Raw genomic sequence first — 23,075 nt, forward strand, 5'->3', positions numbered from 1 at the left:
ATTAGTGTGTTAGTTTTAATTTTGCTCAAGTATATATGCATATATAGGATCACTTTGTTTGCTTTATTAACATCTTTATTCGAGCACGACAACTTATATATATACTAGTATAGATTAGTCTTTTAGATAGCTAAAATCTGTAACATTCGATTGTGTTTAGATTATTTAAGTGAACTCAAGGGACATGCTCATGCATGCCAGTTTATCAAATACGAAATTAACCTTCATCAACAATATTTAATTAATGATAATTCGTATTATTTGAAAAAAAAAATCGGAATCTTTATGTCAAATACTTATACATAATTTTTTTAATATAATGATAATATTATTCTTATTTGTGTGAGGTAATCTGGCGGCGATAGTAAACACACTATATATAAACCTTGGTCCACGAGTATATATATACTTTTTTGGGTTGTATGGTCTACAATTTTTTGGTTTAGCGTTTGTATTTTAGAATTTAAGTATCGTATCATCCAAAATGTTCATATACCGTTGTATTTTTCTTCCCAAACGTATTGTATTTTTATATACGTTAATCATACAGTGTAAAAATATCTTTAAAATTCATGTAATAATAATAAAAGAAAATAGGGTACGATAGAGAAAAGAAAGGTACAAAACAAAACTACGAAACTCAAAATGAAGGCAAAGAGAGATCGTGGGAGACCACCAGAGGCTATGGTTGACGACCAAACCCATATACTCTCACTCATGTGCGCCACGTGGATTTACTGCGGTGTGCATGATCTCAGCATGAAGTGTCATCATCACTCTCCTCCTCGACCTCTCTTCAGTCTTCACCACTTTGTTCTTTTCTTTTTTTCTTGGAAAAACAAAACTGAAAATGTTATTTTGGTTTGTAGCAAAAAGAAAATTTTTGGGTTTTTGCTACTGGCGCAATAAAACTGTGGACTTACTACTGAGCATTCGAAATCTGACCGTTCAAAACGAAGAAACCTATCATGGCCTTTCAACTATGAAGTAGATTTAGCATCCTAGTACATATATAAGTGCACCAATTTTTTCTTACTAGTTCAACTTATTTATTTAAAGAGATGATATTTTATACTAATAACTATATAAAAAAAAACTAAAATAACCTCAATAATTAGCAACCGAAATACATATGTGTTGTGACTTGACATACACTCATTAATTGATACATTAAAAAAAAAAAAAAGCAATTAGTGAAGAAGACCCCGTAGGTGATGAAGCCGACTTAAGAATTAAAAAAATTTGTCTGCGCCCCCACGAAAGCCTTTATATGTATGAATTAACTTAGATATAAAAGTACAGAAATAGTATATGAAGAAGAAGAAGTGGATAAGAATCTCATTCTAAGTGGTGGACGAAGAAGAACAACAAAGAAAGATACTCTCTCACTCGACCACTCTTTTGCGTGGAAGTATCCAAATCCAATCCTCAACTCAGCACCTCTATCTCTTTCTCTTTTCTTGTTCAGTCAACTAATTGTAGTAAATATATATATATCTAATTAACAAATTTCACATGTGTGTAACCCTTTTCTTCTAATTAAAATTATTCGAAACCCGTTTCAGCATTCATTTTTGTTTGTTATAAATATTTTACATGTATCATGTTTTGGTAACCATAAAACGTGTCAAGACAAACTTCTAACAAAAGAATACGTTAATAAACAATAACTTAAAACTCGCAATTTAACCTTTTACAAAAAAAAAAAAAAACTTAAAACTCGCATTATAAAAACAAGAGCAAAAACAGTTTAAGTCATTGTGTTGTCACGAACGAAATTCATAGTCTAGTGACTTATAGTAGTATATTACTATTTTGTAACGATGTACGGGTCAACTGTTAATTTTTCATAGCCAAGAAAAATGCTATTAGATTATATATTTGTTTTATAATCTAGAAACTAATATTATCTGATAGAAGCCGTAAGAAATATACAACCATATATATCAATGAGAAATAAATTTTCTTCGTACAAATTCAATAAACCCATGGCCAATTCACCCCAAAAAAAAAAAATGTTACAAAATATGGAAACACAAGATAATAAGTAATTTGTAGAAAAGCAAAAATAGAAAGAATAAAAAAACGGCAGCCGAAATTGTAAGCCGACGACGACTTCTCGGAAAGATATAAAGCTTTCAAATGCCCTTTGACATCGATCACTCATTTCTCCCCTTAATTACACTTGCTTTCATCTTTTTAATTACCATCATTATTAGTTTTCTCTTTTAATTTCCTTTTTCCATTTCTTTTCATTTTATTGTATTTTTGACAAATTAGTTTTTGAAAGGTGGTAATTTAATTAAAATGTGTGTGTGCGCAACTGGATTAAAGAAGCCATATATATATATTAAAAAAAAGTACATGACTTCCAAATTCCACCTTCTTCGTCTGCTCTATCTCCTCCTCCTATATATACCTCAATCTCTTTCACTCACTTCCTCTGGTTCCACATCATCTTCTCTATATATATATAACCTTCTTCTTCACGCAACCACATCTCTCAAGCAGTGACACCATTAATGAATCTACCTCCGGGATTTAGGTTTTTTCCGACTGACGAGGAGCTCGTCGTTCACTTCCTCCACCGGAAATCTTCCCTCTTGCCTTGTCACCCTGACGTCATCCCCGACCTCGATCTCTACCCTTACGATCCTTGGGACCTTCCGGGTATGTCCATATATACACATATCTCTCTCCCTCTCCATATCTGTGCATGCATCATGCAACATGATCACAATCTCTATGATCCCATTTTTTAACTAAGCATGCATGTATATATGTATTTATGCTTAGTATGCATGTAGGTGAGTACCATGTATGTATGTATATGTATAGTTGACTATATACATATGTTGATCCAAATTAAAGGACACAGATTGATTCTTGTCACCAACTTAAGTAACCAATCTGCCTTTATCTCCTTCTTTTTTCTTTCTTTTTTTTAACAGAAAACTTTTGTTGGGTTGCTCTTTTTAAGGATTGTTTTTGTTTCCAAAATCTTGCCATACACACAAATATTAATAGTACCAATCTTTACCTAATAACTTTCTTTTTTATTCTCTTGGAAGGAATCTATTAATTGGTGCACCATTATTAGCATTGCTTTGTTCATAGTCATACATGCGCACCAATTTCAATCATTCGATCTCATGATACACCAACACAATCAATCATATATATATTATACACACTCACCACAACATGTACGTACGTCGACATATATACAAAAAATACGAATATATATATATATATATATATATATAATAATAATAACAAGAGAACTGATGTTTTACCAAACACTAAACTAGTTAGATCACTAGCATGCATATCCTAAAATCGAATATGATTTTGTACGTGGATATATATATATATCGCCAATATTCAATGCTAACATTCGATATTAATCTCAGGGTGTACACTAAAATAATTTACGTATAAACTACAGGGAAAGCTTTGGGAGAAGGGAGACAATGGTACTTCTATAGTAGAAAGACACAAGACAGAGTAACAAGCAATGGGTATTGGGGATCAATGGGGATGGACGAGCCAGTCTACACAAGCTCCACACACAAAAAAGTGGGTATCAAGAAGTATCTAACTTTTTATCTCGGAGATTCTCAGACTAACTGGATCATGCAAGAATACTCCCTCCCCGATTCATCTTCATCTAGTCGATCTTCTAAGAGATCAAGCCGTGCTTCTTCTAGTTCTAGTCACAAACCCGTGAGTACCCTTTTTGTTTCATTATATTAGCCTTTAGGTGTCAATTTTTTAACTTAACATAATTTGCAACATAAAAATTAGAAGTTGACCTCCACGTGGCATGGATCTTTGTGTGCAGGATTATAGCAAGTGGGTGATATGCAGAGTGTATGAACAAAACTGCAGTGAGGAAGAGGATGATGATGGGACAGAGCTCTCATGCTTGGATGAAGTGTTTTTGTCTTTAGATGATCTTGACGAAGTAAGCTTACCGTAATAAAGACAGAAGCACCCAAGAAAGAAAGAAAGGTTTAGTGGGCAATTATTTCTAAAATCTTTGAACCAAAAAAAAAAAAAAAAGAAAGGAAAAGAAGAAGGAGAATGACATCATTCTTACCTGTTGTAAGATTAGCAATCCTCAATTTCCAAGCAAGAAGCTAAAAAAAAAAAAGGAGGAAGAAGCTCTAGTCTTGTTGTATTTTTATTTTTTAAAATTCAAATATATATTTTATTATTTTTACTACTGAACTAATTTATGTTAGCTGTTTTGCATATATCATATGGGAGGGAATGGGCAAATTACACTGTGACAAAATTATCGCAAATATTGCACTGAGAACTTTTTATTTTTATTTTTGTTTGTAATATATACCTTCATAGATGGGTCTATTTTTATCAGCTACCAATCTAGTAATATGGTATAGATTTATTCTAAATTTTAATCATAACCCTAAAATGATTGGTTTGTGTAGGCTTCACAATAAAACTTTTAATTAGAATATAACTCTTCTTTTAGCCTAATGTACCTATAATGTTAGGAGGAAAACCACATCTACTAGTTTGGGATAAAATTGCAGCCTACTTCTCATGCCATTGAACAATAATAATGCGAACAAAAAATATATATTATTGTTGGTAGAAACGGATTAGAGTTTTTGACTAACAAGATCCAAAACACTAGATCATTTATATAATGGGGAAAAATGATTATGTTACCACTGGATGCATGCAAAATGAGACTTAAAAAAATAAGCCCCCCATGTTGGCGAATAATCATGGGGAAAGGCTAATAGTGTGTTTAAAAAGTTATAGAGACCAAACTAACTTTTCGTTTGTTTTTTCTTCTTTTCTTATATATATGCTCCTTTTTTCTTTCTTGAAAGTTTATAGTATGATTCTAGTTTCTAAATCTAACAAACAAATACGAATTATATATATAGATGGAAGAGGACAGGCAGCTTGGTAATATTAATATATCGTAGAATCAGATTGCTCTTGGGCGTTATAGCTAGTATCCTAATACTCGATTCTACGATATATTAATTTTTTTTATCGAGTATAAAATAAGTTATCGTTTTTTTTTAAAATCTTTGTGAAGTCAGAGGTGAGATATAAATCAAAGGTAACTTTAGGGAAGACAGTGAAAAAATTTCTATATTTGATGAGTCAGTCCTAAGTTTATACGTGTGGCCTACACCTGATCCAGTTTAGGGTAGGATTGCTATATATTTAGTTAATTATTTATAAGCCTTTGCGCAATTGAGAGCCTTTTTCTCCAAGTTATAGTCTCTCTCTCTCTCTATAGATAGATCTTTGATTGGGTTTAGTAGTTTGTCTTGTGTCGCCGAGCCAAGCAACATATATCGTCTTTCTACGTCTATTCATTTCTTCTTTTTCCAGTATATATATACCTTTTTTTTATGGGTGTTTGCTTAGCAAGCACTGACTCATGCATGATGCAAGCACCTTGAACATATATAAGAATTATAAATAATATATATAAAAAATCTAAAAATAATTGAAAATTTTCAAGTTGGGATTTAGATTATTGTATAGTTCGGGACTTTGGGATTGGCTGTGGAGATTTTCATATTGTTGGTGTTTTAAATTATAGCTAACTCATAATCAGAAAACTGTATATTTCCAATAAAATTAAACAGTATGTACGTAAACCTATCTAATCAACAAATGATTTGGTCTTGTTTGTCTTACACAGCCAAAATAAAAACCAGGGTTTAGCTGGTTTTTGGAATTGAAGAATGACAAACCAATATGTAACATTCATTTGATTAAAAACAGAGTGCATATATTTTCATGGACTTGTTACGTCCTTTGGAATGTTGTATATCTAATAGCTTTTTTGTTTACAGTCGTATGTAAAGATGAAAAAAGTTTGATGGATGAAGAAATATAGAGGTGAATAGAAGTGTTCTATGAACATGGTGTTACCTTCTGTTTTACTGGTGCTCCTCTTGAAGTTTGAAAGCTGACATTCTCTTTTTATATTTGTAACGCCCGAAAACAGAATCTGGGAAGAGTCTGTTATGTGTTGTCATAAAATCGAGTTGAGCCTGTGTGAATGTTGGGAGTCTATCATCAGAAGGTGACCAGTCTTTCTTTATCTTCATAGTTTGAAGTCCAGCAAAAGGTGAAGGCAAGTCTGGTTCTTGCGTCACTTTTTCTACTCCAACAGAAGCTGAAGACAAGTCTGGCGTCACTGTTTCAAGTTCATCAGACGGTGGAGATAAGTCTGCTTTCTGCGTCACTGTTTCAACTTCATCAAATGGTGGAGACAAGTCTGGTTTATGTGTCACTGTAGTGAGTCCATCAGAAGGTGTCGACGACAAGTCTGGTATTGGCGTCACTGATTCAAGTCCACCAACAGAAGGTGAGGAGCCAGGAGGGTCGCTGGTGGTTGTGTTGGGCTGGCTAGAGGAAGGTGTTGTGGGAAGTGAGTATCTAGGGCGGTTGTTTTTGGTTGGTGATTGGTTGCCAAAGAGAATTGGAGGAAAGTCCTTTCGAGAGTTTAGCATATAGGGGTCTAATCCATGAGATGGGGGCGGAAGAAGTGGTGGTCTCTGGTAAAGATAGATCAGAGGTCGAGGCCTGTGCAAGTACGGGTATGGCTGCAGATGCAGGGGATTCTGCAGAGTAATTGGAGTCTTGAGTTGTTCGTTTCTTACTCAAAAAGTTTGATCATAGAAGAAAAAGTGTGGGGTGAGATAAACTTACAGCGCATGGAAACTGAGGATTATATTGGGGTTGCTGAAGTGGAAAAGGAGTAGCTCGTCTTGGTGTCAGGACGAATGGTTCAGCAGAAGCTTGCAGCTTGGACGGATTAACAGCCTAATAAAGAAAGGAAATGAGAAACTTGTGATACTTCAGAAATGATACAGAATGCGTTGTGAAGTAAGAACCTTTGGTGTACAAGGACTATATTCCAACATCTTTCCCTTGCCAGCTGAAGAAGATTGCTGAGACCGAGTGGTTTCCTGCAAAATCACCAAAAAGCTCTTTAACACATAACTATGAGCCTACTTGCGATAGGGATACACAGTCTTTGCTTCTCTTGAATGGATCAAGGCATTGAAATTTCAGCATTGTTTGCACTTGTAATTCTGATCAACAAAAATAGACATTTCCAACTATATATATCTCTGGTTCGGCTCCCTTTGATCTATAAATAGTCCTGAAGAAGACATCAAAGCGTCTAACAACGCTATGTTATGACCATTGTGGCATATCACATCCAGTGTTTCTAAAGTAACTCAGTGATGTTCTTACCTACATATCTATTTTAATCTTACCAGTATGTAAACAATAGAGAAGAAAAAAGACGAACCTCGTTACGTCCTGATTCACTTATAGGGCTGCTGAACTCTATATTTTTCTTGTGCTGGCTCCGGAGGATTGAAGAAGTTGCTGATCCACCAACAGAGCTGGAAGGAGACTCAGAAACCTTCTTTTTAGTGGCTGATGTGACCATAACACCATCCATCAAGATTCTTTCATCTGAGCATGAAACCGGAAAGCGTCTACGAGGGAGTGGATCTGACTTTGCGTCCCGTAAGCACTGCAGCAGGAGTGACTTTGCATTGCTAATGCTGTAATTCCTTTTAGGAGTCACCGGACTCAGCAGTGATGACATTTTATGCGGAAAACGGCCCTGCCGGATCTTATCCATCGGCCACGTCTGGGGACTCTGCTTTGGCGTCTTGTAAGCAACCTCATCGTAGACAAACGGCTCGTCTTTGTCCATCATGTCGCTACAACGGGAGAGTATGGATCAAAACACTTCAAAATTAGACATTACAAAAAATCAAAATCGCCAGAGAATTTTCAAATTAACTCAAACCAAACAACAAAATACCAGACAAGCCTTGACTTAATCGCTGTACCGCTAAAGCTTTCCGATAAAACTTGTGACAATCTCAAGAACGTAATCGAGAACACAACACAATAAGTTTCAGATTCATCCAAGCTTAAGCCACAACCTCGGAAACATTTTCCCGCCAAATTTCACGATGAAGATTTACGAGATCTACCGAATATTCAACCAAAAATCATCAACAACTTGAGGAAATCGAAAGCGAGAACACGATTGAAGTAGAAACGAAGAAGAAGAATCAAAAATTTCTATCGTAAGATCAAAACCTAAGGTAGTTGCAGAATCGGGAACGGGAAAAACACACAGATTTAATCGCGACGGAGCTGAGATCCAAAGCTCGGAATTGGAACTGGAATAAAGATCATACCTAGAAGAATCGAGATCGAGTAGCTAATTTGTGCTCTTCCGATTCGTATCACGATGCTTGCTCTGAAAAAAAAAATTCTCCACGGCAAAGAGAGAGAAGAGGGAAAAATCAGTTTCAAAGAGACGAGTGTTGTTGGTAACCGCCTCAGTGTTTATATAAAGCTAACGGAAACGATAACGGCGAAAAGGTCTCGTCATCCATTTAATGATACTTGATTTTGACTGTATTTTAAACTCTAAACGGCGTTTCTTTGAGCTTCTACTAAACCGGTTAAGATGAACTAGACCAAAAGACCGGTCAAGAAGATAGACTTTGCCAGACTAATCCAACTATGGCATTTTTTTTATTGCATTTATTTAATAATGAACCATATTTTAAGGCTTTAAACTTGCTCCTTACATATTATTTATGAGAGTAGTGATGAAATGAGCGTTAAACAAAGGTAATTAGAACCAATATTTACAAAAACAAGTAATTGATCAGGAGACCCATTTCTGCTCTAATTCCATCAAACAACACCCAAAAAAAAGGTCTTGTGTTATGTGATTGTACAAACAAGTAGCTAAAGATCTCAAAACAAAATGCAAACTAACTATAAATCTCATATTGTATTGGGAAGACGTGAAATATTAGGAGGTGTGGAGGTGAAGGAGACGGTATGGGCCTTACCAGCTTGCTATGAGCTTTGAGAGTTGCAAGTCAGCAGAGATCATGTGGCCTAAAGCTATATAACCATGGGAACACTGTAACATGAAGCTTGTTTTGGCTCGGCCATGTTGTGTCTCTCCATTGATAAACAGACGAGAGCATGACTGACTCTTTAAAGCTCTCCCTCTTCTGTTTGAAGAGTCATCACCAAAAGCGGCTGATGAGAAAGATACTGTATATGGGTCTTTTGGGATCACGCAGTAACAACCCTTTCTGGGCCTAATTAATATCCGCCAGGCCCAGAACAATAAGACAAAACACTTTCACTACATTGCAACATTCCCAACAATTTAGTCAAATAAACAAAGGACTTGGGTTCCAGCCATCGACTAGATAGATGATCAAGTGAACAAGACTTAGGACTAGACCAAACAAAAACAGAGACCCATGAAATGTACAAAAGACCCTAAGAGAAACAAATTAAAGAAATCCCCAAAAACTATACATATTACATAAAGCTTTACACAGAGAAGAAGCTTTCAGATTCCATCAACGGAGTTTTTGTTTCATGCTACCACCAAGCAGAGACATTAGCCCACCGCCGTGAACTCTCTCCTCAGGAATCATAAAGTCAAAGATGTTCCTCCCGTTGCTACCACTACTGTTGTTGTTTGTTTCCATTTCGGGTCTCTCGGTGTTTGAGAAGCTTAAAGACTTCATTGATGGAGGAACAAGAACCTGCATTGGTATCATCAGCTTCTGTCTTTTCTCGGCTTGATGATGCAGAGGTGGCAGCGGGCGCTCGATGGAGTCCGTGCAATCAGAGACCGCGCTGACTCCAGATTGAGAATGATCAGTAGTGGTTGTAGTAGTAGTAGTTGCAGTTGTTGTTGTTTGGGAGGAAGTTGAGACGAGGCCACGGAAAAGTCCCGGTCCAATCAAACCAATCTTGCTTCCAGCTTTTTCCTGAGACATACTGTTATGCGCAGCGCATAAACCGCTCTTTCCTCTAGCGAATTTCTCGCATTTCCAGTCTCCTCCCCATGAGCAACGTTTCCCACCACCATGTGCCTTGCAGAAGTCAGTGCTACCTTGTGCACTCTTCTCACAACCATCAGACTTGCACCGTTTCCCACCACCGTGCTTCACGCAACAATCAGTCCGTCCACGAGCACTCTTTGTGCACCCGGCCACAACACATCTCTTCCCACCACCGTGAGCTACACAGAAACTAGTCCCACCGTGCACACTCTTAGGACAAATACCACCACCATCAAACATACAGCGTTTCCCTCCACCATGTGCTTTACACAGCGGAGTACTACCTTCAGCTCCCTTTGTACATCCAGAAAATATGCAGCGTTTCCCGCCACCATGAGCTTTGCAGTAGTTTGTACTTCCTTGAGCACCTTTTGTACAGCTGGAAGACTGACAACGCCTTCCACCACCGTGGGAAATACAAAGCCCAGCTTGTCCTTCAGCACTTCGTGTACAGCCTTCAATCCGACATCTTTTACCACCACCATGCTTGATGCAGAGCCCTGATTTGCCACGTGCAGCCTTAGCACATCCCTCAGGGAATCCACATCGTCTTCCACCGCCATGAGATATGCAGAAATCGGTTTTTCCTTCAGCACTCTTTGTGCATCCCAAGTGTTGGCATCTCTTTCCTCCCCCATGAGCCTTGCAGAAAGTAGTTTTGCTCTCAGCACCTTTGTTGCAGCCTGCCTTTTGGCATCTCTGCCCACCTCCATGGCCTATGCAGAGCCCCGAAGCTCCTCTAGCTCCTTTCACGCATCCCATGAACTTGCACTTCTTCGGGTTGCTCATCCTTTGCTGAGAAGACGTGGCAGACACCGTCCTGTCAGAGAAAGCGCCTATAGAGAACTCTGACTCATGGCTCAGCTGAGAATTGTATGCATCAGTTCCAAAATTAGTACTACACTCTTGCATTCTTGAAAGTTTTCTAACACTTTCAGTCCTTGGAGCAAAAAGAAGTGATGGCATATAGCCGCCTGATCGCCTTGCAGATGTAGAGCCCTCATCAACTACAGCTTGGGAGACATTAGTATCCGCATATGTCAACAACGAACAATCAAGACCGCTGAAAGTATCCATGGTCACAGCGGGAGGACCAAGTTGCAAAATTGAGTTACCTCCTGATGAGAGTTCCTGAACACTCCCAGAAGAAGCTGACCCTTTGTTATTATTATCATTAACCTTGACATTGTAGTAGTAGGAAGGTGGTGTTGGACCTAAACCGAGAACCAACCGGCAACCACCATCAGGACAACTAGAAACATCAGAACAAAGCTTATGGTTATGGTGAGAGGTCCCAACTAATCTCCCTGCGGTGCTTCCAAGACATTTCAAGCTGAGAGCAGTATCACCGAAATTGTCAAGCTTTGCAATACCATTGCCACGAGAATAGTGAACAACACTCTCGTTCAGATCCATATGAAGGGTAGATATAAGGATGAAGAATTGACCAAAACAATAAAATACGTAGAACACCTTGTAAAAGCTATAAACATAAAAGCAACTTGAGATATAAACATCTCCCACCACTGACAAATCCCCATGTATCTGCCCTGTCCATCTTCAAGAATGATTAAAAGCAAGACTTCTTCTGCAGCAGTTAAAGAAAATCTAGTCAGTAGAAAGCTTTAAGCAATAACACTAGAATGACATGAGACTACTAATAATCAAAAAAGCATTAGAGTAAATAGTGTAGTAATACAAGTTGCAGTTTTGGAAGTTAAGAGAGATTCAAAGTACAGGACCAATAATTGGTTACAACTGTGTCTGAAAAGGACCAAGTACCAACCAAAATGACATATGGTGGTGGCAACAATGTAGCCTTAGGTAAAAGTGAAACGTGAAGGGTACATCTTTCAATGCTCAAACTTATTCGAGAAAATTCCCAAAAAGAAAAGCACAAGGGAAAGAAAGGATAAGATAAGATTGGTTTACAAATTTAAGTATACACAGTGCACGTCAATAATTTTTTTTTGTTACTCACAGAAAGAAAAAACAAAATGAAAAGCAAAATAAGAATTACATAAGTGTTTTTGAAAACTTCTAACAAAAATCGGAAAGTCAACTTTGTTTTTTTTTTTTCCTGATAAGTGATAAGTGATAACAACAATGCATCAGGGGTTTTCCATTGTAAATAAAGATCCAAAACATAATAAACAAGATCTAAAGGAAATAATTGTTATATTAAACAACACCAATGGAATCAACAAGATTCTGAATCTACACCAACACACAAGTTTCTAACTTTGAGGAAGAGGGTCTTAATTCACAAACAAAACTGTGCAACCATAGAAAAAAAAAAAAAAAACTAACATAACCAATCATTAAGGAAATTATCATACTCTAAAAATAATTAAACAGCTTTAAGGTGAACCAAAATAAAAATAAAAACACAAACCCTAAAAAGAGCATGAGAGTATTAGAGAAACAAGCTAGAGAAATTCAAAAACGTTACATACAATTATATGGGGGAAAAAAACAAAAGCATGCATTCTGATTCATCATTTATATAACTCGATCAATCAGTAACAAAAAAAATACTGAAAAAGGGAAAATAAGAACCTGATGGATCTGAGAGACAGAGAGAGAGAGAGAGGTTCCGTATAGCAAAAGCCTCGTAAACTGAGAATCTGCTTCGTCTTAGAAAAATATCGAGGAAGACGAACGACAACAACGAGAGGAAGACGAAACCAAAGAGAGAGAAGACTGGAACAGGTGTCGAAATATTAGCGGGCTACAAAAAAAGGGAGAGAGAGATAGAGAGAGATAGAGAGATATTAATTTTTATGAGCGAGAGAGAGAGAGAGTTGTAAGCTTTTGTTCGTTCATTCAGGAGGAGGAAGGTCCTTTCTCGTTTATAACCGCGAGTGAGAGAATCCCAATGAATTACCCAAAATACCCTCTGTCACCGTCGATAGTAACGGTTCTGATTGGATGAGACAACGCTCTATTTTGGGAAATCCAATTAAAAATCTGCTTTTCGATGAAAACGACGCCGTCTTCTTCTAAGCTGTAAAGTCCTTTATGCCCCCCTCCGTTTCCGTTTCCTGTTTTTCTTTTCTTTCGAGTGGTAGTGATGTTGCGACAAGTCACTTCTACAAAACCGGTTACCGGCTTAACCGGTCAGAATTGATTCCTTCTCTCTAATTGTTTATGACGTCATCGCCATTATATATGAATGAATACCTGTGTTTATTATATATATATATCTTTTTTTTTGGTGTATTGTGAATTTTGTAATGATGATATCAGCTGAATTAGTCTTGAGCAAACTTTATAATTGATCTATGTATTTTATTTGTCATTTTATGTGTCGCTTTTGTGTTAATAATAAACGAGACAGAAAGAAAAAAAAAACGCTTATTATTTCTCATGCCATTGCCAGGAGCAGGGACTAAAATATAGAACTAGCTGGCATCATTTAACCTAGTATTATTAAAAATAAGATTCCACTATCTAAATGCGAAGCACTTGTAAAAGAAATTAAAAGACTTTATGATTCTGTTTCTTTACTTTATTTTTGTGTACTTACATCTAGTTAATTAGATCTATAAGTGAAAAATGAACATCAGTTGTGATTTTTATATATATATATATATTGTGATTTTAACCAAACAAAAAAAATAGTTAAAAAGCACTGAAAAATAAAATCTGTAAGTACTAAATTGATGTAAGTAAAAAAGTAAATGTGTCAGTGTTATGGTAGAAATAACCTTAGCATTAAAATTAGTTAATATGGGAGGACAAATGTTAGATGTGCGTTGTGAGAATAAGAAATAAGTGTGTAACAATTTGATTCATTTTATTTTTGTTTTAACGTACGGACCATGTTTTTGATAATAAAACTTTTTTTTTTGTCGTGGTGTGATGAGAATGGTCGCAAAGGACCACACAATGGACGAACAGTATTAAAACACAAATAAAATGAAAAATTGTGAGTTTTATGTTGTTCCAAGAGGCAAATCCTATTACGTCAGCCAATGAGGTTCCTTGCAGAGTGGAAGAATCTATCACTATATTTTAATGGTAACGAATTGTATAATAAAGAAAAAAGTACAAAAAAAAGACATAAAATAAAAGGAATCTTTCACTATTATATAGTTTAATCGGCGATTCCGTCAGCTTCGGCCTCAACTCTCCACGCGAAACGGCTGACGTCGACCTTGTTTCTTTACTCTTTTTTTTTTTGTCTTGCTTTTGTATTACTATAAAATATCTGCTTGTATTGTATACTATAAATGTGTATGTGGAAACACGAATGCCTTGTTGCATTATTTTAGACCATCTTTTCTTTTTCTGGTTTTGACCTCATCATTCAGACATTCACATAGCCATCCATATAGGGTTTTAGGTAGTTCGTTTCGTTCGCATGGCATTGGCATGCATACATTTTTGTTTTCAGAAATATATACCTATTTATTTGATTGACCTACTGTTTTGGAAATTGTGATCACCCTCTAGTACTAGGCTCATCAGATGGATTTTTTAATCATAGTTTGTTGGAAAATTACAACCATAGGCCCAAGTCCAGCCCAACTCCTAACAGATAAACAAGAACATGCCAAGTCTTTTGCCTCTTCTCCGCCGGAATTAAATGTAAAGTTGATTGAACGTTATGCTTCATGAACTTATTAATCTTATCTTGGGATGTTGTGACTTGGCAAAGAGTAAAGTTATCTTCACAATTACAAAGTCGCAATGCTTCTGCAGTTTTTTTTTTCTTTTTCAATATGTTTGAATAATTTCTTTAATTTTATGATCTGACAACTAAAACCGATTGTGAAGCTCGTTCAAAACTCAGAACGACCACAAGTATAAATAAATAATAATAGAAAACAATATCTGACTTGCTCCTTCACAATCTCTCTCTCACTCACTCCCTCTACCCAAATTCAGCCTTCAAGATCCCACCAGTCCTTTGTACCGAGCGTACGACATTATGATCACAAACAATACAGCACAAACTGTCCCAGTCAAGCCCACGACCTGCATCAACAACAAAAAAAAAAAACAGATCAACATAGGTTAATCTTGAGAAAGAGATATTCATTTCATTCTCATTGGAATCGAATTCTGGTTCCGTACATATTTGAAAACGTATCCATGATCGTCGTTCCATGTGTATGGAATGTTCATCCCGAAAATTCCAGCTACCAGAGAGTACATTGATAAGCAAACGGTTCCAGAACTTAATACAAGCTCCAACTGCAAGATTTTGAAGATTATCAAGAAGAGAAGCTCAAGGAGGTAATATTTATAATAACTGCTTCAAGCTTTCAAGATTCGCGTACCTGAATAAGCTGATTCCGGTGATTGTCTAGCTGTGAAAACAAAACCGATGGTTTAAGGTGTCAGATTTATGCTAATACCCTAATACTATGACTTGAGAGGATTCAGATTTCAGGAACACGATGTTTAGAGTTTGGAGGTTTACCTGGATGTTAATGTAATCCTCTGTGTCATCAATATACTCACGTAGCTGCATCACAATAAAATTTTGAGAATTGGAAAGATAGTTTTAAAAAAGCAAATAGTCTGCGAGAAAGAACAGATGAAAACAAAAGGAGCAAGAAGATAACTGTGGTTAATCTGTTCAAAGTGCTGTCGATCTGCATGAAGTATGCCTGCAAAGATACCAAAACGTTTGTATTTAGACTTCAAATTTGAATGGAAACTTGCTCTTGAAGATAGATATGACAAAAACTATCAACCAACCTCGAGCAACATTTCAAGTTCTTCAACATCATTTTCATCACCACGAACTGTGGCTAAACTCGCTCTACTTGCTCTTGAAATCTTAGAACCTATTGTTGGGGAAGTCGGATACCAATTTGGTTCACCAACACTACTACCCGGTGAGGAAGCACTTGAAAGTTTTCTTGAAAGGTAAAGATCCGCCATATCATCGTCATCATCCAGCAACTGTTCGAGTTCATCTCTTACCTGCAAAAGGCGACGAAGCTTCTTAATTCTTTATTCCTATTACAAAGTTTACATCTAGTCATAGACATAATAAAAGATACCTGCTCACCTTTTGAACCCGAGCTGTCAACCGAGTCATGGCACTCTTCAATTTTCGAACTCTATCCAAATTGCGGCTACTAATCTACAAGACGAAATTTGAACATGCTGTTGGGAATTGGATCAGTACTGGTGATAATAAAATAATGAATTACCTACCTTTGAGGTAAGCTCATCCAAAGCAGGATAAGCAGCTGTTTCTAGTTCTGTTGTTCTTGCAGCTAAGAAGCTGCAGATTGCTTCCAAAGCTACTTCCAGTGCCCGAAATTCGAATGGGGATTCTATATTACAACAAGAAGACATTTAAATATACGAAAAATGCAAAAGGCCATCAGAAAGGAGGGAAATTTCACAGATATTAGTTTAGAAAAAAAGAGGCAAGAGTCTCAGGGGAAAATACCATCTTCTTCACCAGTATCACCGTCGTTTTGAGCACCTGAGATCTCTTTCCCGTCTCCTTGACCATGGTTGCCAACGGGTAAGCGCCTTTGAAGCTCCTCCACAACTGGAATAACATTCTCATCTGATGGATCCCGAAGCAATACCTGTAATAAGCCCAAGTCATTACTACAAGGAGAGAAAAGGTTTCATCTTCATCTGAGCTAAGACATGAATGTTATGTACGAACAGTTAAACCCTAATTCCCTAAGCATAGCATAGTGCTAACCAATGAGGATTATGAAAATTTTAAAACAGTAGCGTACTAAGAAAAACCTCGATCACTGTTTGCTACAATAAAGAACCAAACTCCAACATAATCAAAACCCTGACTGGGAAAAAGGAATCAGAGAGTAAACTAACCTCTTCGGAAGTGATAATCGCCTTAATATGCTGCATCAGCTCAACACAAACAAACAATAGAAAAAGAACTAATCAGACTGTGAAGCAAAAAAAAAACCAATGAATGCCTGAAGAAGAAAAAATCGCAACCTCCAAATTGAGGACAATGGCTCTCTCTCTGCCGAGAATAGTAGAAGGGTAAGATAAATTGGGGTCGAGAATCCTGAGATCGCGAGCGTGGATCTGGACACGGTGCATGATGGCATACTTATCGAAATCTTGCGATGTGCTCTGTCCCGTTGCATCAATAAGAGCCCAATTCAGCGTTTTCTTCTTCACCGTCACCACCGCCGAAGGATCTGCCGGAACCACATACCCGTTTTGCGCCATCTCTTACAAAAATTAAATCCTTCACCGTCCACTTCCACGCCGTTCTGGAATTTTAAAAAAATCCGCAACCACCATGAACACAAAAAAAAAAAAACCCAAATTTTGAAAAAATTAAAGGAAAAATAAGAAGAATCTGACCTTTAGAGCTCAAGTGTTCATGCGAATTCGACGGAGAAAACAATATCCTAATGAATTCAGAAAAGCAAATTCTCGTCCTGTCTGCTCTTTTTTCATTAAAAAGATTTTCGTAAATCTTTCTTTCTAGATTCTGTGTTTAGTTTAGGTTTGGTTTTGTGTGTGTTGTGTTTTTTTTTCGCTTTCCGAGTTTTTAACAGTTTCAGAAAAAAAGGAAAACGTGAGATATTCCGTTAGAGATATTCCGTAGATAACCCAATTAAACCGGTGTAATAACCGGTTCTTAGAGCCCAAATCACCCAAGTGTAGCCGTATCCAACCGGTATGTCCGATTTTTTTGGTTTATAAATTAGAGATTTATTCGCATAGATCATAATAATTTACTCTAACAAATAACAAAAATGGCCGGATAATTACGAAAAGTGTTCGAGATTTCGAACAATATGTTTAAATAACTAAAAGTTTATTCAAAATCAGGTTTAGTAGTATACACATTTTAGGTAAAATAAACTAGATATTATTTGAAATTATCCAAAATAATATCAAATATATGAATCTAACTTTGTTCAGAAAAAAAAAAAAGATTAATCTAAATTTGTTTACTAGTGAGATACTTCAGTAATTTTCGATTTATCTTGTAACATGAGCTTTTCGCTTGATATATGCACCCATAATTTTCGGACACGAACCGAAAAATCAGACATTAACAAAAACAGAATATAATAAGAGATTCACAATTTCATTTTTTATTCCTTTTTTTTTTAACAACTTGCATAAGCTTAAGCATAATAATATTCTTTTTTTTTTTCTTTCTCTCAAATAAAAAGAAAAAAAATAATAATTAGAATCAGATCCTAATGCTTAAGGAATGTTTCAAATCGCCGACGTGAAGAAGATGCTTTCCCAAACCAATCTTCCTCTTCCCAATCTCATCAACAACACTCAGATCTTTACACACCTTCACCTTAAACCTAACCACCGCTTCTTCCATCTTTCCCAATCGAATCTTCTCAAATCCTAACAAATGCTTCTTCGGCGATCCGTGAACCGCCGGCGGCGTCGTGAACAAAAACACCGTGTGAATCCCTTCTCTATCTCCGCCGTTTCGTACCTTGATCTGAACCTCGAACGCCGATCCGCCGCCGGAGACAGCGTTTTCGCAATGCGGTCCGGTCGCTTCCAGCGATTGACATTCCGATGATCGGCAAACGTGATTGTCTTCTAGCCCGAGAGAAACGAGACGTGGAGCTTTGACTAAGCTGTGGCTAAATTTTGTGTAGCTGAGTCCATCTCCAAAGGCGTAAACTGTTTCTCCGGTGTAGAATCTGTAACTCCGACCCGGATATCCGTTTGATTTGTCGGGTCTCATGTTCATATTTGTCATCGGAACTTTCTCGACATACGACTGTGGGTACCAAGTCATCGGCAGTCTTCCACCTGCAAATCCATAACCGGGTTATCAAAACTGCAATTACAGAACCGGTTTAGGCTGTTATAGAAATAGAGTCTTCTTACTTGGATTGTAACGGCCAAAGATGACATCGGCGATGGCGATACCACCGGCTTCTCCGGGGTAACCAACCCACAAAATTCCGGCGATCTTTGGGTCATTCTTAGCGAATGTAATGTCGAAACCTCCACCAGACATAATGACGAGCAAGACCGGTCCTTTCGCTGCTTTAGCCACTTCGGTCACTAGCTTTGATTGCTGTCCGGGAAGATTCAGGTCGACTCGGTCGCGGCTCTCTGCCTCTATTGATTGATCTGCACCGATCACAAGCACAGTCACATCCGCTGTCGCGGCTAGTTTCGTGGCGCCTGCAACATCGGCCACCGCACAAGCCACATTGGAGCAGCCTGGTAGATATGTTGTAGACACCGTCCCTGCTAATCCTTGAAGTGGTGTTGTGTATTTGCACGGCGTGCCTTCGTAGTTTCCGATCATTGTCTTGGTAACATTAGCGTTCGGTCCAATCACAGCTAGTGTTTTGATCGCTTTAGGAGGAAGTGGTAAGCATCCATTATTCTTGAGTAGAACAATGCCTTGTCTTGCCGCTTCTGCAGCTAGCTCTTGATTAGCTGGTGTGCATACGTCCTTAGGACCCAAGCCGCCATAGATCTGCTTCTTCGGATCTCCATCGAAAAATCCTAAACGCATAAGGGTCAAAAAGTTGTTCGAAATGGCTTTATCAATAGCTGCCACGTTTACCAAACCCGCCTTAACCGCTTCCTCTGTATATTGACCCAAGAACGAGCCACAATTCAAATCTAAACCTGCCAATATAGATACGGCTGCAGCTTCCGCTGGAGTCTTGGTATAGTGTTGGTTCTTATACAACACATCTACTGAATCACAATCTGAAACAATGTACCTATAAAATAAAATAAAATCAAAACCAAACCTCGTGAAAAAGGGTTTAAAACTCCCAATGATCGGATCAGAACATTACCCGTTTAATTTCCATTCACCGCGGATAACACCAGAGAGCAGATCAGGATCAGCGCATGTTGGTTTGCCGTTTACTTGGTTGTATGAACACATAACACTCGCCACATTCCCATCAACCACACAACTCTTGAACGGTGGTTGATACGTATCATCCATATCTTGTTGAGTCACCTACTCCATCAGAACAAACGCATAAAAACACTAGTTAAAACACTCAAGATGTATCTGGTTTAAACAAATGAACCTTATAATCCGCACCAAACATACAAAATCATCATGATACCGACATAAGCAAAGCAAATTATCCGAGTTCCTAATCCTAATCAAACACATTCTTGATTTGACATAAACAGTTTAAAACATTGAGAAATGTTCTGTTTCAAAAAAAAAAAACAATGAGAAATGTTTCAGATTTTATACCACGGCGTTGAAACTGTAACGTTCTACTCCTTTCCAATTATCGACGTCGTAAGCAGTGTAGTGTTTGCAGCATGCGGCGACTTTGAGGCGGTTAGAATCGCCACCGTCAGTTTCTTGAAGACCCTTAACATACCCGGAAGCATACTTGCTAGCGAGCAATGGATCTTCTCCTGGAGTCTCCTGTCCTCTTCCCCATCTAGGATCTCTGAATATGTTCACGTTCGGTGACCAATACGTTAGTCCGGCTAATCCCACGTTGTACATTGCCCTAGCTTCCGTCGATACAACCTTAACAAATACGTGATACCAACAATGTCATCCAAAAATACGGAAACTGAAGCATGAATCATAATCATGGGCATTGAAAATGTGGGAGATTCAGTATGTACGAAAACGACGTCGTATAGCGTCTTGTAAAGTGTTAGCTTGTATTAAACGAAAGAGAAGAAGAAAGAGTGACCCAGTTGCATAATAAGTAAGACATTTCCGTTATCCAAAAAGAGAAATAAAAGCAAAGGACGATAATAAAAAAAAAGAGGAATAAAAGAAAGAAAAAGAAAAAAAAAAGTCGAAAATGGATAAACTTTTGTTACCTTGCCAATGGCTTGAAAGAGAGATACGTTGAAGGATGCTGCCGTAAGTATAACCTGAGGGAAACTCGTAGCTCCGGGAACTTGGCCGGAAAAACGCGTGCCGGGTCCGATGTAAGAAACGCCGTGAAGTGCTTCTGACCACCATTCATACGTCGGGATCCCAAGCCGAGTCACGCCGTTAGCTTTACTCACCAAAAACCCAATCTTTTCTTGCAAGGTGAGCCTAGCGACCAGATCAGCGACTCGGTACTCGATCTTCAAAACGGTGTTGCAGAACCCAAAAGCGGCGAGAGAAGGATTTGCAGCTACGTCGCAGGCGAAAACAGGCGACGACTGAGCGTTTGATGAGTCTGAAAAGCAGAGGAAGAAACAGAGAAAGATAAGAAAAACAGAGGAAACAGAGGATGGTGGTGCTCTGTTTCTCCGAGTTAATGGAGAAGAAGAGCCCATTGCGTTAATGTTTAGATTTCTTGGGGATATTATTTTTGGGTTAGTGATACTGTTTTTATACTAATAAAGAGTGGTAAGCTGCTAGCCTGCTACTACTACTCACACTAAAGAATCTGTGGTTGGTTTGTATAAATTATTGTCGACATTTATTTTATTTATTTTTGGCCTATTATAATTAAGATTATGTGAAAAAGACGATACGATATTCGAGGAAAGAAATAATGATACGGACCATACGGTGTTTGTGGATAGTATTAGGATTTTATCACCTCAGTGTCTTTGTTTATATGATGTAACTCTGATTCTACTTTATATAGTTTTTTTACAAACAAAAGGGATATAGCATGCGAGTTGGTTTTTAACTTTATATGTAAAGTGTACTGTCTACATTGAATATTGTACGTATAAATTTACTTATTCTCCTTTGGTTTCAATGTATATAAACTTGCCATTTTGGGTATACAATAAAAAAAAATTGTACGTATATCAGACTTCTATCATATACATGCTTTTCACAAATCAAAATAACGACTTGTTTGGTTTTTGGTATGTGTATATCTTCACGTTCAAAAGCATGGTAGATTTATATCAAGAAAAGGGATATTTCCTTAAGTGTAGCAATATAAATCTTTATCCAATTGCTGAAGTAGCTGTGTTTGGTTAAGCGTTAGGGTATGGTCAATCCGATATATGTGTGTGGCTTGGATACTTAACACGATTTGAGTTCAAGACTTTGGACTGTGTCGTGTGCATATATATATATATGAAAGGGAGAGGTAGCTAATTAAGTCGTGCATTGGTTGAAAAAATGATTAAAGGCTGTAGCAATTGCGTGTAAACAAGAAAGACTATGTTTAAGACATAACTTTCGAAATACTGAAATTGATGTGGGATACCAATTAACGTGGTCCAGTTGATGATCCCACATTAACACATCTTTTCATAACAGTGAGTCAGTGAACTACCCTATAAAACTGTCACTACTATCCAAAGTTGCAAATTATAGTTTTCGAGTAATATTTAATTAATCCATTTTTACGGTGGATATATTTGTTGTTTTTTTGTTAGGGTTAAAGAAGAGGGCTAAAGAAAAGTCATATATAGATCCCAAATAAGGAGAAAGTGTTTGGTAGTGACCCGTGACGGTGTCGTATTATTAATCAAATGGTTTTAAAAAAATGTCGAGGTCCAAAGAGCAAGTTGCTTCTCTTCTCTCTTTGCTTTCGAGTCCGTGAACCCTTCTTCTTATTTCTTAATGTGGTTTCTTTCGACTTTCACACAGTTGTTTTCATTTGCATGACAGCCTGTCATATTAAGGTTTTTTCTTGCGCGTGACTCACCTCACACTTTTGTACCTAGTATAATTATAGAGATTAACCCCCGTTTATAATACCTTTATAGTGCCTTTAATTTATTCATTTAGATAACATAAAAGCTTCATGGGAGCATGCTTTTTAGCCCTTCTAAAAGATAAGTAATTGAAGATTCTATATAATCCTAAAACCTATAGTGTAGTTACTTCGTACGTAGTTTATACTTTTTTATTACTTTTAATTCGCTTATAGTTTTTTCTTAAACTAAATCTAATTACCTAAATCAAATAGTTGGTTTGACTCATAACATACGAAAGCAAATGATTGTACTTTTACACATAAAGAATCTAGAAAAATAAGTATCTATATATGCTGACCACTTGGATTTTAACTTTACGTATGTATATGAGTTTTTTTGTGGATGGATGAGACGAGTGATGATGTGGGTCTAGGATATATTATATATATATATATATATATATATATATATTTATCGATTTCACTAAACACGTTTTCTAAGTCACTGCAACATTCACAAAAAAAGTTGTAAACTCTTAAAACTAATTTGATTACTGTTTAAGGTATATGTTTTGGATGT

The 23,075-nt window shown here is 37.1% G+C and overlaps 5 protein-coding genes across 6 annotated transcripts; 1 reads left to right on the forward strand and 4 right to left on the reverse strand.

Moving 5' to 3' along the window:
• The first annotated feature begins 2,385 nt into the window (after window positions 1-2,385).
• LOC17875414 (NAC domain-containing protein 104) lies at window positions 2,386-4,156 on the forward strand. The gene is made up of 3 exons (XM_006281102.2): window positions 2,386-2,670; window positions 3,449-3,726; window positions 3,845-4,156. Exons 1-3 carry the CDS (start codon window positions 2,523-2,525, stop codon window positions 3,980-3,982), a joined length of 564 nt encoding a protein of 187 aa, XP_006281164.1. The 5' UTR covers window positions 2,386-2,522; the 3' UTR covers window positions 3,983-4,156.
• Window positions 4,157-5,821: 1,665 nt separating this feature from the next.
• LOC17877311 (mucin-2) lies at window positions 5,822-8,325 on the reverse strand. 2 transcript variants are annotated; one of them, XM_023789785.1, is made up of 6 exons: window positions 8,241-8,325; window positions 7,856-8,026; window positions 7,328-7,751; window positions 6,903-6,977; window positions 6,718-6,831; window positions 5,822-6,629 (listed from the first exon to the last, which is right to left on the reverse strand). In XM_023789785.1, exons 3-6 carry the CDS (start codon window positions 7,745-7,747, stop codon window positions 5,943-5,945), a joined length of 1,296 nt encoding a protein of 431 aa, XP_023645553.1. In that variant the 5' UTR covers window positions 7,748-7,751; window positions 7,856-8,026; window positions 8,241-8,325; the 3' UTR covers window positions 5,822-5,942. The 2 variants fall into 2 exon arrangements, with proteins under 2 accessions (XP_023645553.1, XP_006282086.1); XM_006282024.2 differs by lacking the exon at window positions 7,856-8,026 and having other exon boundaries at window positions 8,241-8,321.
• Window positions 8,326-9,196: 871 nt separating this feature from the next.
• On the reverse strand, window positions 9,197-12,716 carry LOC17876388. The gene is made up of 3 exons (XM_023782207.1): window positions 12,489-12,716; window positions 11,403-11,517; window positions 9,197-11,262 (listed from the first exon to the last, which is right to left on the reverse strand). Exons 2-3 carry the CDS (start codon window positions 11,468-11,470, stop codon window positions 9,438-9,440), a joined length of 1,893 nt encoding a protein of 630 aa, XP_023637975.1. The 5' UTR covers window positions 11,471-11,517; window positions 12,489-12,716; the 3' UTR covers window positions 9,197-9,437.
• Window positions 12,717-14,617: 1,901 nt separating this feature from the next.
• LOC17876858 (magnesium transporter MRS2-2) lies at window positions 14,618-17,416 on the reverse strand. The gene is made up of 12 exons (XM_023781600.1): window positions 17,256-17,416; window positions 16,878-17,161; window positions 16,749-16,778; window positions 16,348-16,492; window positions 16,107-16,228; window positions 15,958-16,032; window positions 15,642-15,869; window positions 15,506-15,550; window positions 15,361-15,405; window positions 15,218-15,247; window positions 15,012-15,131; window positions 14,618-14,912 (listed from the first exon to the last, which is right to left on the reverse strand). The coding sequence occupies exons 2-12, from the start codon at window positions 17,115-17,117 to the stop codon at window positions 14,826-14,828; spliced, it is 1,167 nt and encodes a 388-aa protein (XP_023637368.1). The 5' UTR covers window positions 17,118-17,161; window positions 17,256-17,416; the 3' UTR covers window positions 14,618-14,825.
• Window positions 17,417-17,996: 580 nt separating this feature from the next.
• On the reverse strand, window positions 17,997-21,207 carry LOC17877093 (beta-D-xylosidase 4). The gene is made up of 5 exons (XM_006279976.2): window positions 20,715-21,207; window positions 20,122-20,409; window positions 19,703-19,872; window positions 18,768-19,624; window positions 17,997-18,689 (listed from the first exon to the last, which is right to left on the reverse strand). Exons 1-5 carry the CDS (start codon window positions 21,162-21,164, stop codon window positions 18,100-18,102), a joined length of 2,355 nt encoding a protein of 784 aa, XP_006280038.1. The 5' UTR covers window positions 21,165-21,207; the 3' UTR covers window positions 17,997-18,099.
• Between the last annotated feature and the right edge of the window lie 1,868 nt (window positions 21,208-23,075).

This window comes from Capsella rubella, unplaced genomic scaffold (genome assembly GCF_000375325.1).
Source record: "Capsella rubella cultivar Monte Gargano unplaced genomic scaffold, Caprub1_0 scaffold_8, whole genome shotgun sequence".
Taxonomy (NCBI): domain Eukaryota; kingdom Viridiplantae; phylum Streptophyta; class Magnoliopsida; order Brassicales; family Brassicaceae; genus Capsella; species Capsella rubella.

Bases quoted from the DNA above. Each gene is read 5' to 3' on its own strand.
- LOC17877093 (XM_006279976.2), bottom strand. From the start codon at position 21,164: ATGGGCTCTTCTTCTCCATTAACTCGGAGAAACAGAGCACCACCATCC. The intron at 20,410-20,714 runs GTAACAAAAGTT...GTATTTGTTAAG, and splicing joins TCTTTCAAGCCATTGGCAAG to GTTGTATCGACGGAAGCTAG. The intron at 19,873-20,121 runs GTATAAAATCTG...CTGATGGAGTAG, and splicing joins GTTACAGTTTCAACGCCGTG to GTGACTCAACAAGATATGGA.
- LOC17877311 (XM_023789785.1), bottom strand. From the start codon at position 7,747: ATGATGGACAAAGACGAGCCGTTTGTCTACGATGAGGTTGCTTACAAG. The intron at 6,978-7,327 runs GTTCGTCTTTTT...GTGATTTTGCAG, and splicing joins GTGAATCAGGACGTAACGAG to GAAACCACTCGGTCTCAGCA. The intron at 6,630-6,717 runs GTAAGTTTATCT...ATTACTCTGCAG, and splicing joins ATCCTCAGTTTCCATGCGCT to AATCCCCTGCATCTGCAGCC.
- LOC17876858 (XM_023781600.1), bottom strand. From the start codon at position 17,117: ATGGCGCAAAACGGGTATGTGGTTCCGGCAGATCCTTCGGCGGTGGTG. The intron at 16,779-16,877 runs GTTGCGATTTTT...GAGCTGATGCAG, and splicing joins CCATTGTCCTCAATTTGGAG to CATATTAAGGCGATTATCAC. The intron at 16,493-16,748 runs GTTAGTTTACTC...GGCTTATTACAG, and splicing joins CGATTATCACTTCCGAAGAG to GTATTGCTTCGGGATCCATC.
- LOC17876388 (XM_023782207.1), bottom strand. From the start codon at position 11,470: ATGGGGATTTGTCAGTGGTGGGAGATGTTTATATCTCAAGTTGCTTTT. The intron at 11,263-11,402 runs GTGTTCTACGTA...TACTGCTCTCAG, and splicing joins ATGTTTATAGCTTTTACAAG to CTTGAAATGTCTTGGAAGCA.
- LOC17875414 (XM_006281102.2), top strand. From the start codon at position 2,523: ATGAATCTACCTCCGGGATTTAGGTTTTTTCCGACTGACGAGGAGCTC. The intron at 2,671-3,448 runs GTATGTCCATAT...TATAAACTACAG, and splicing joins CGATCCTTGGGACCTTCCGG to GGAAAGCTTTGGGAGAAGGG. The intron at 3,727-3,844 runs GTGAGTACCCTT...CTTTGTGTGCAG, and splicing joins CTAGTTCTAGTCACAAACCC to GATTATAGCAAGTGGGTGAT.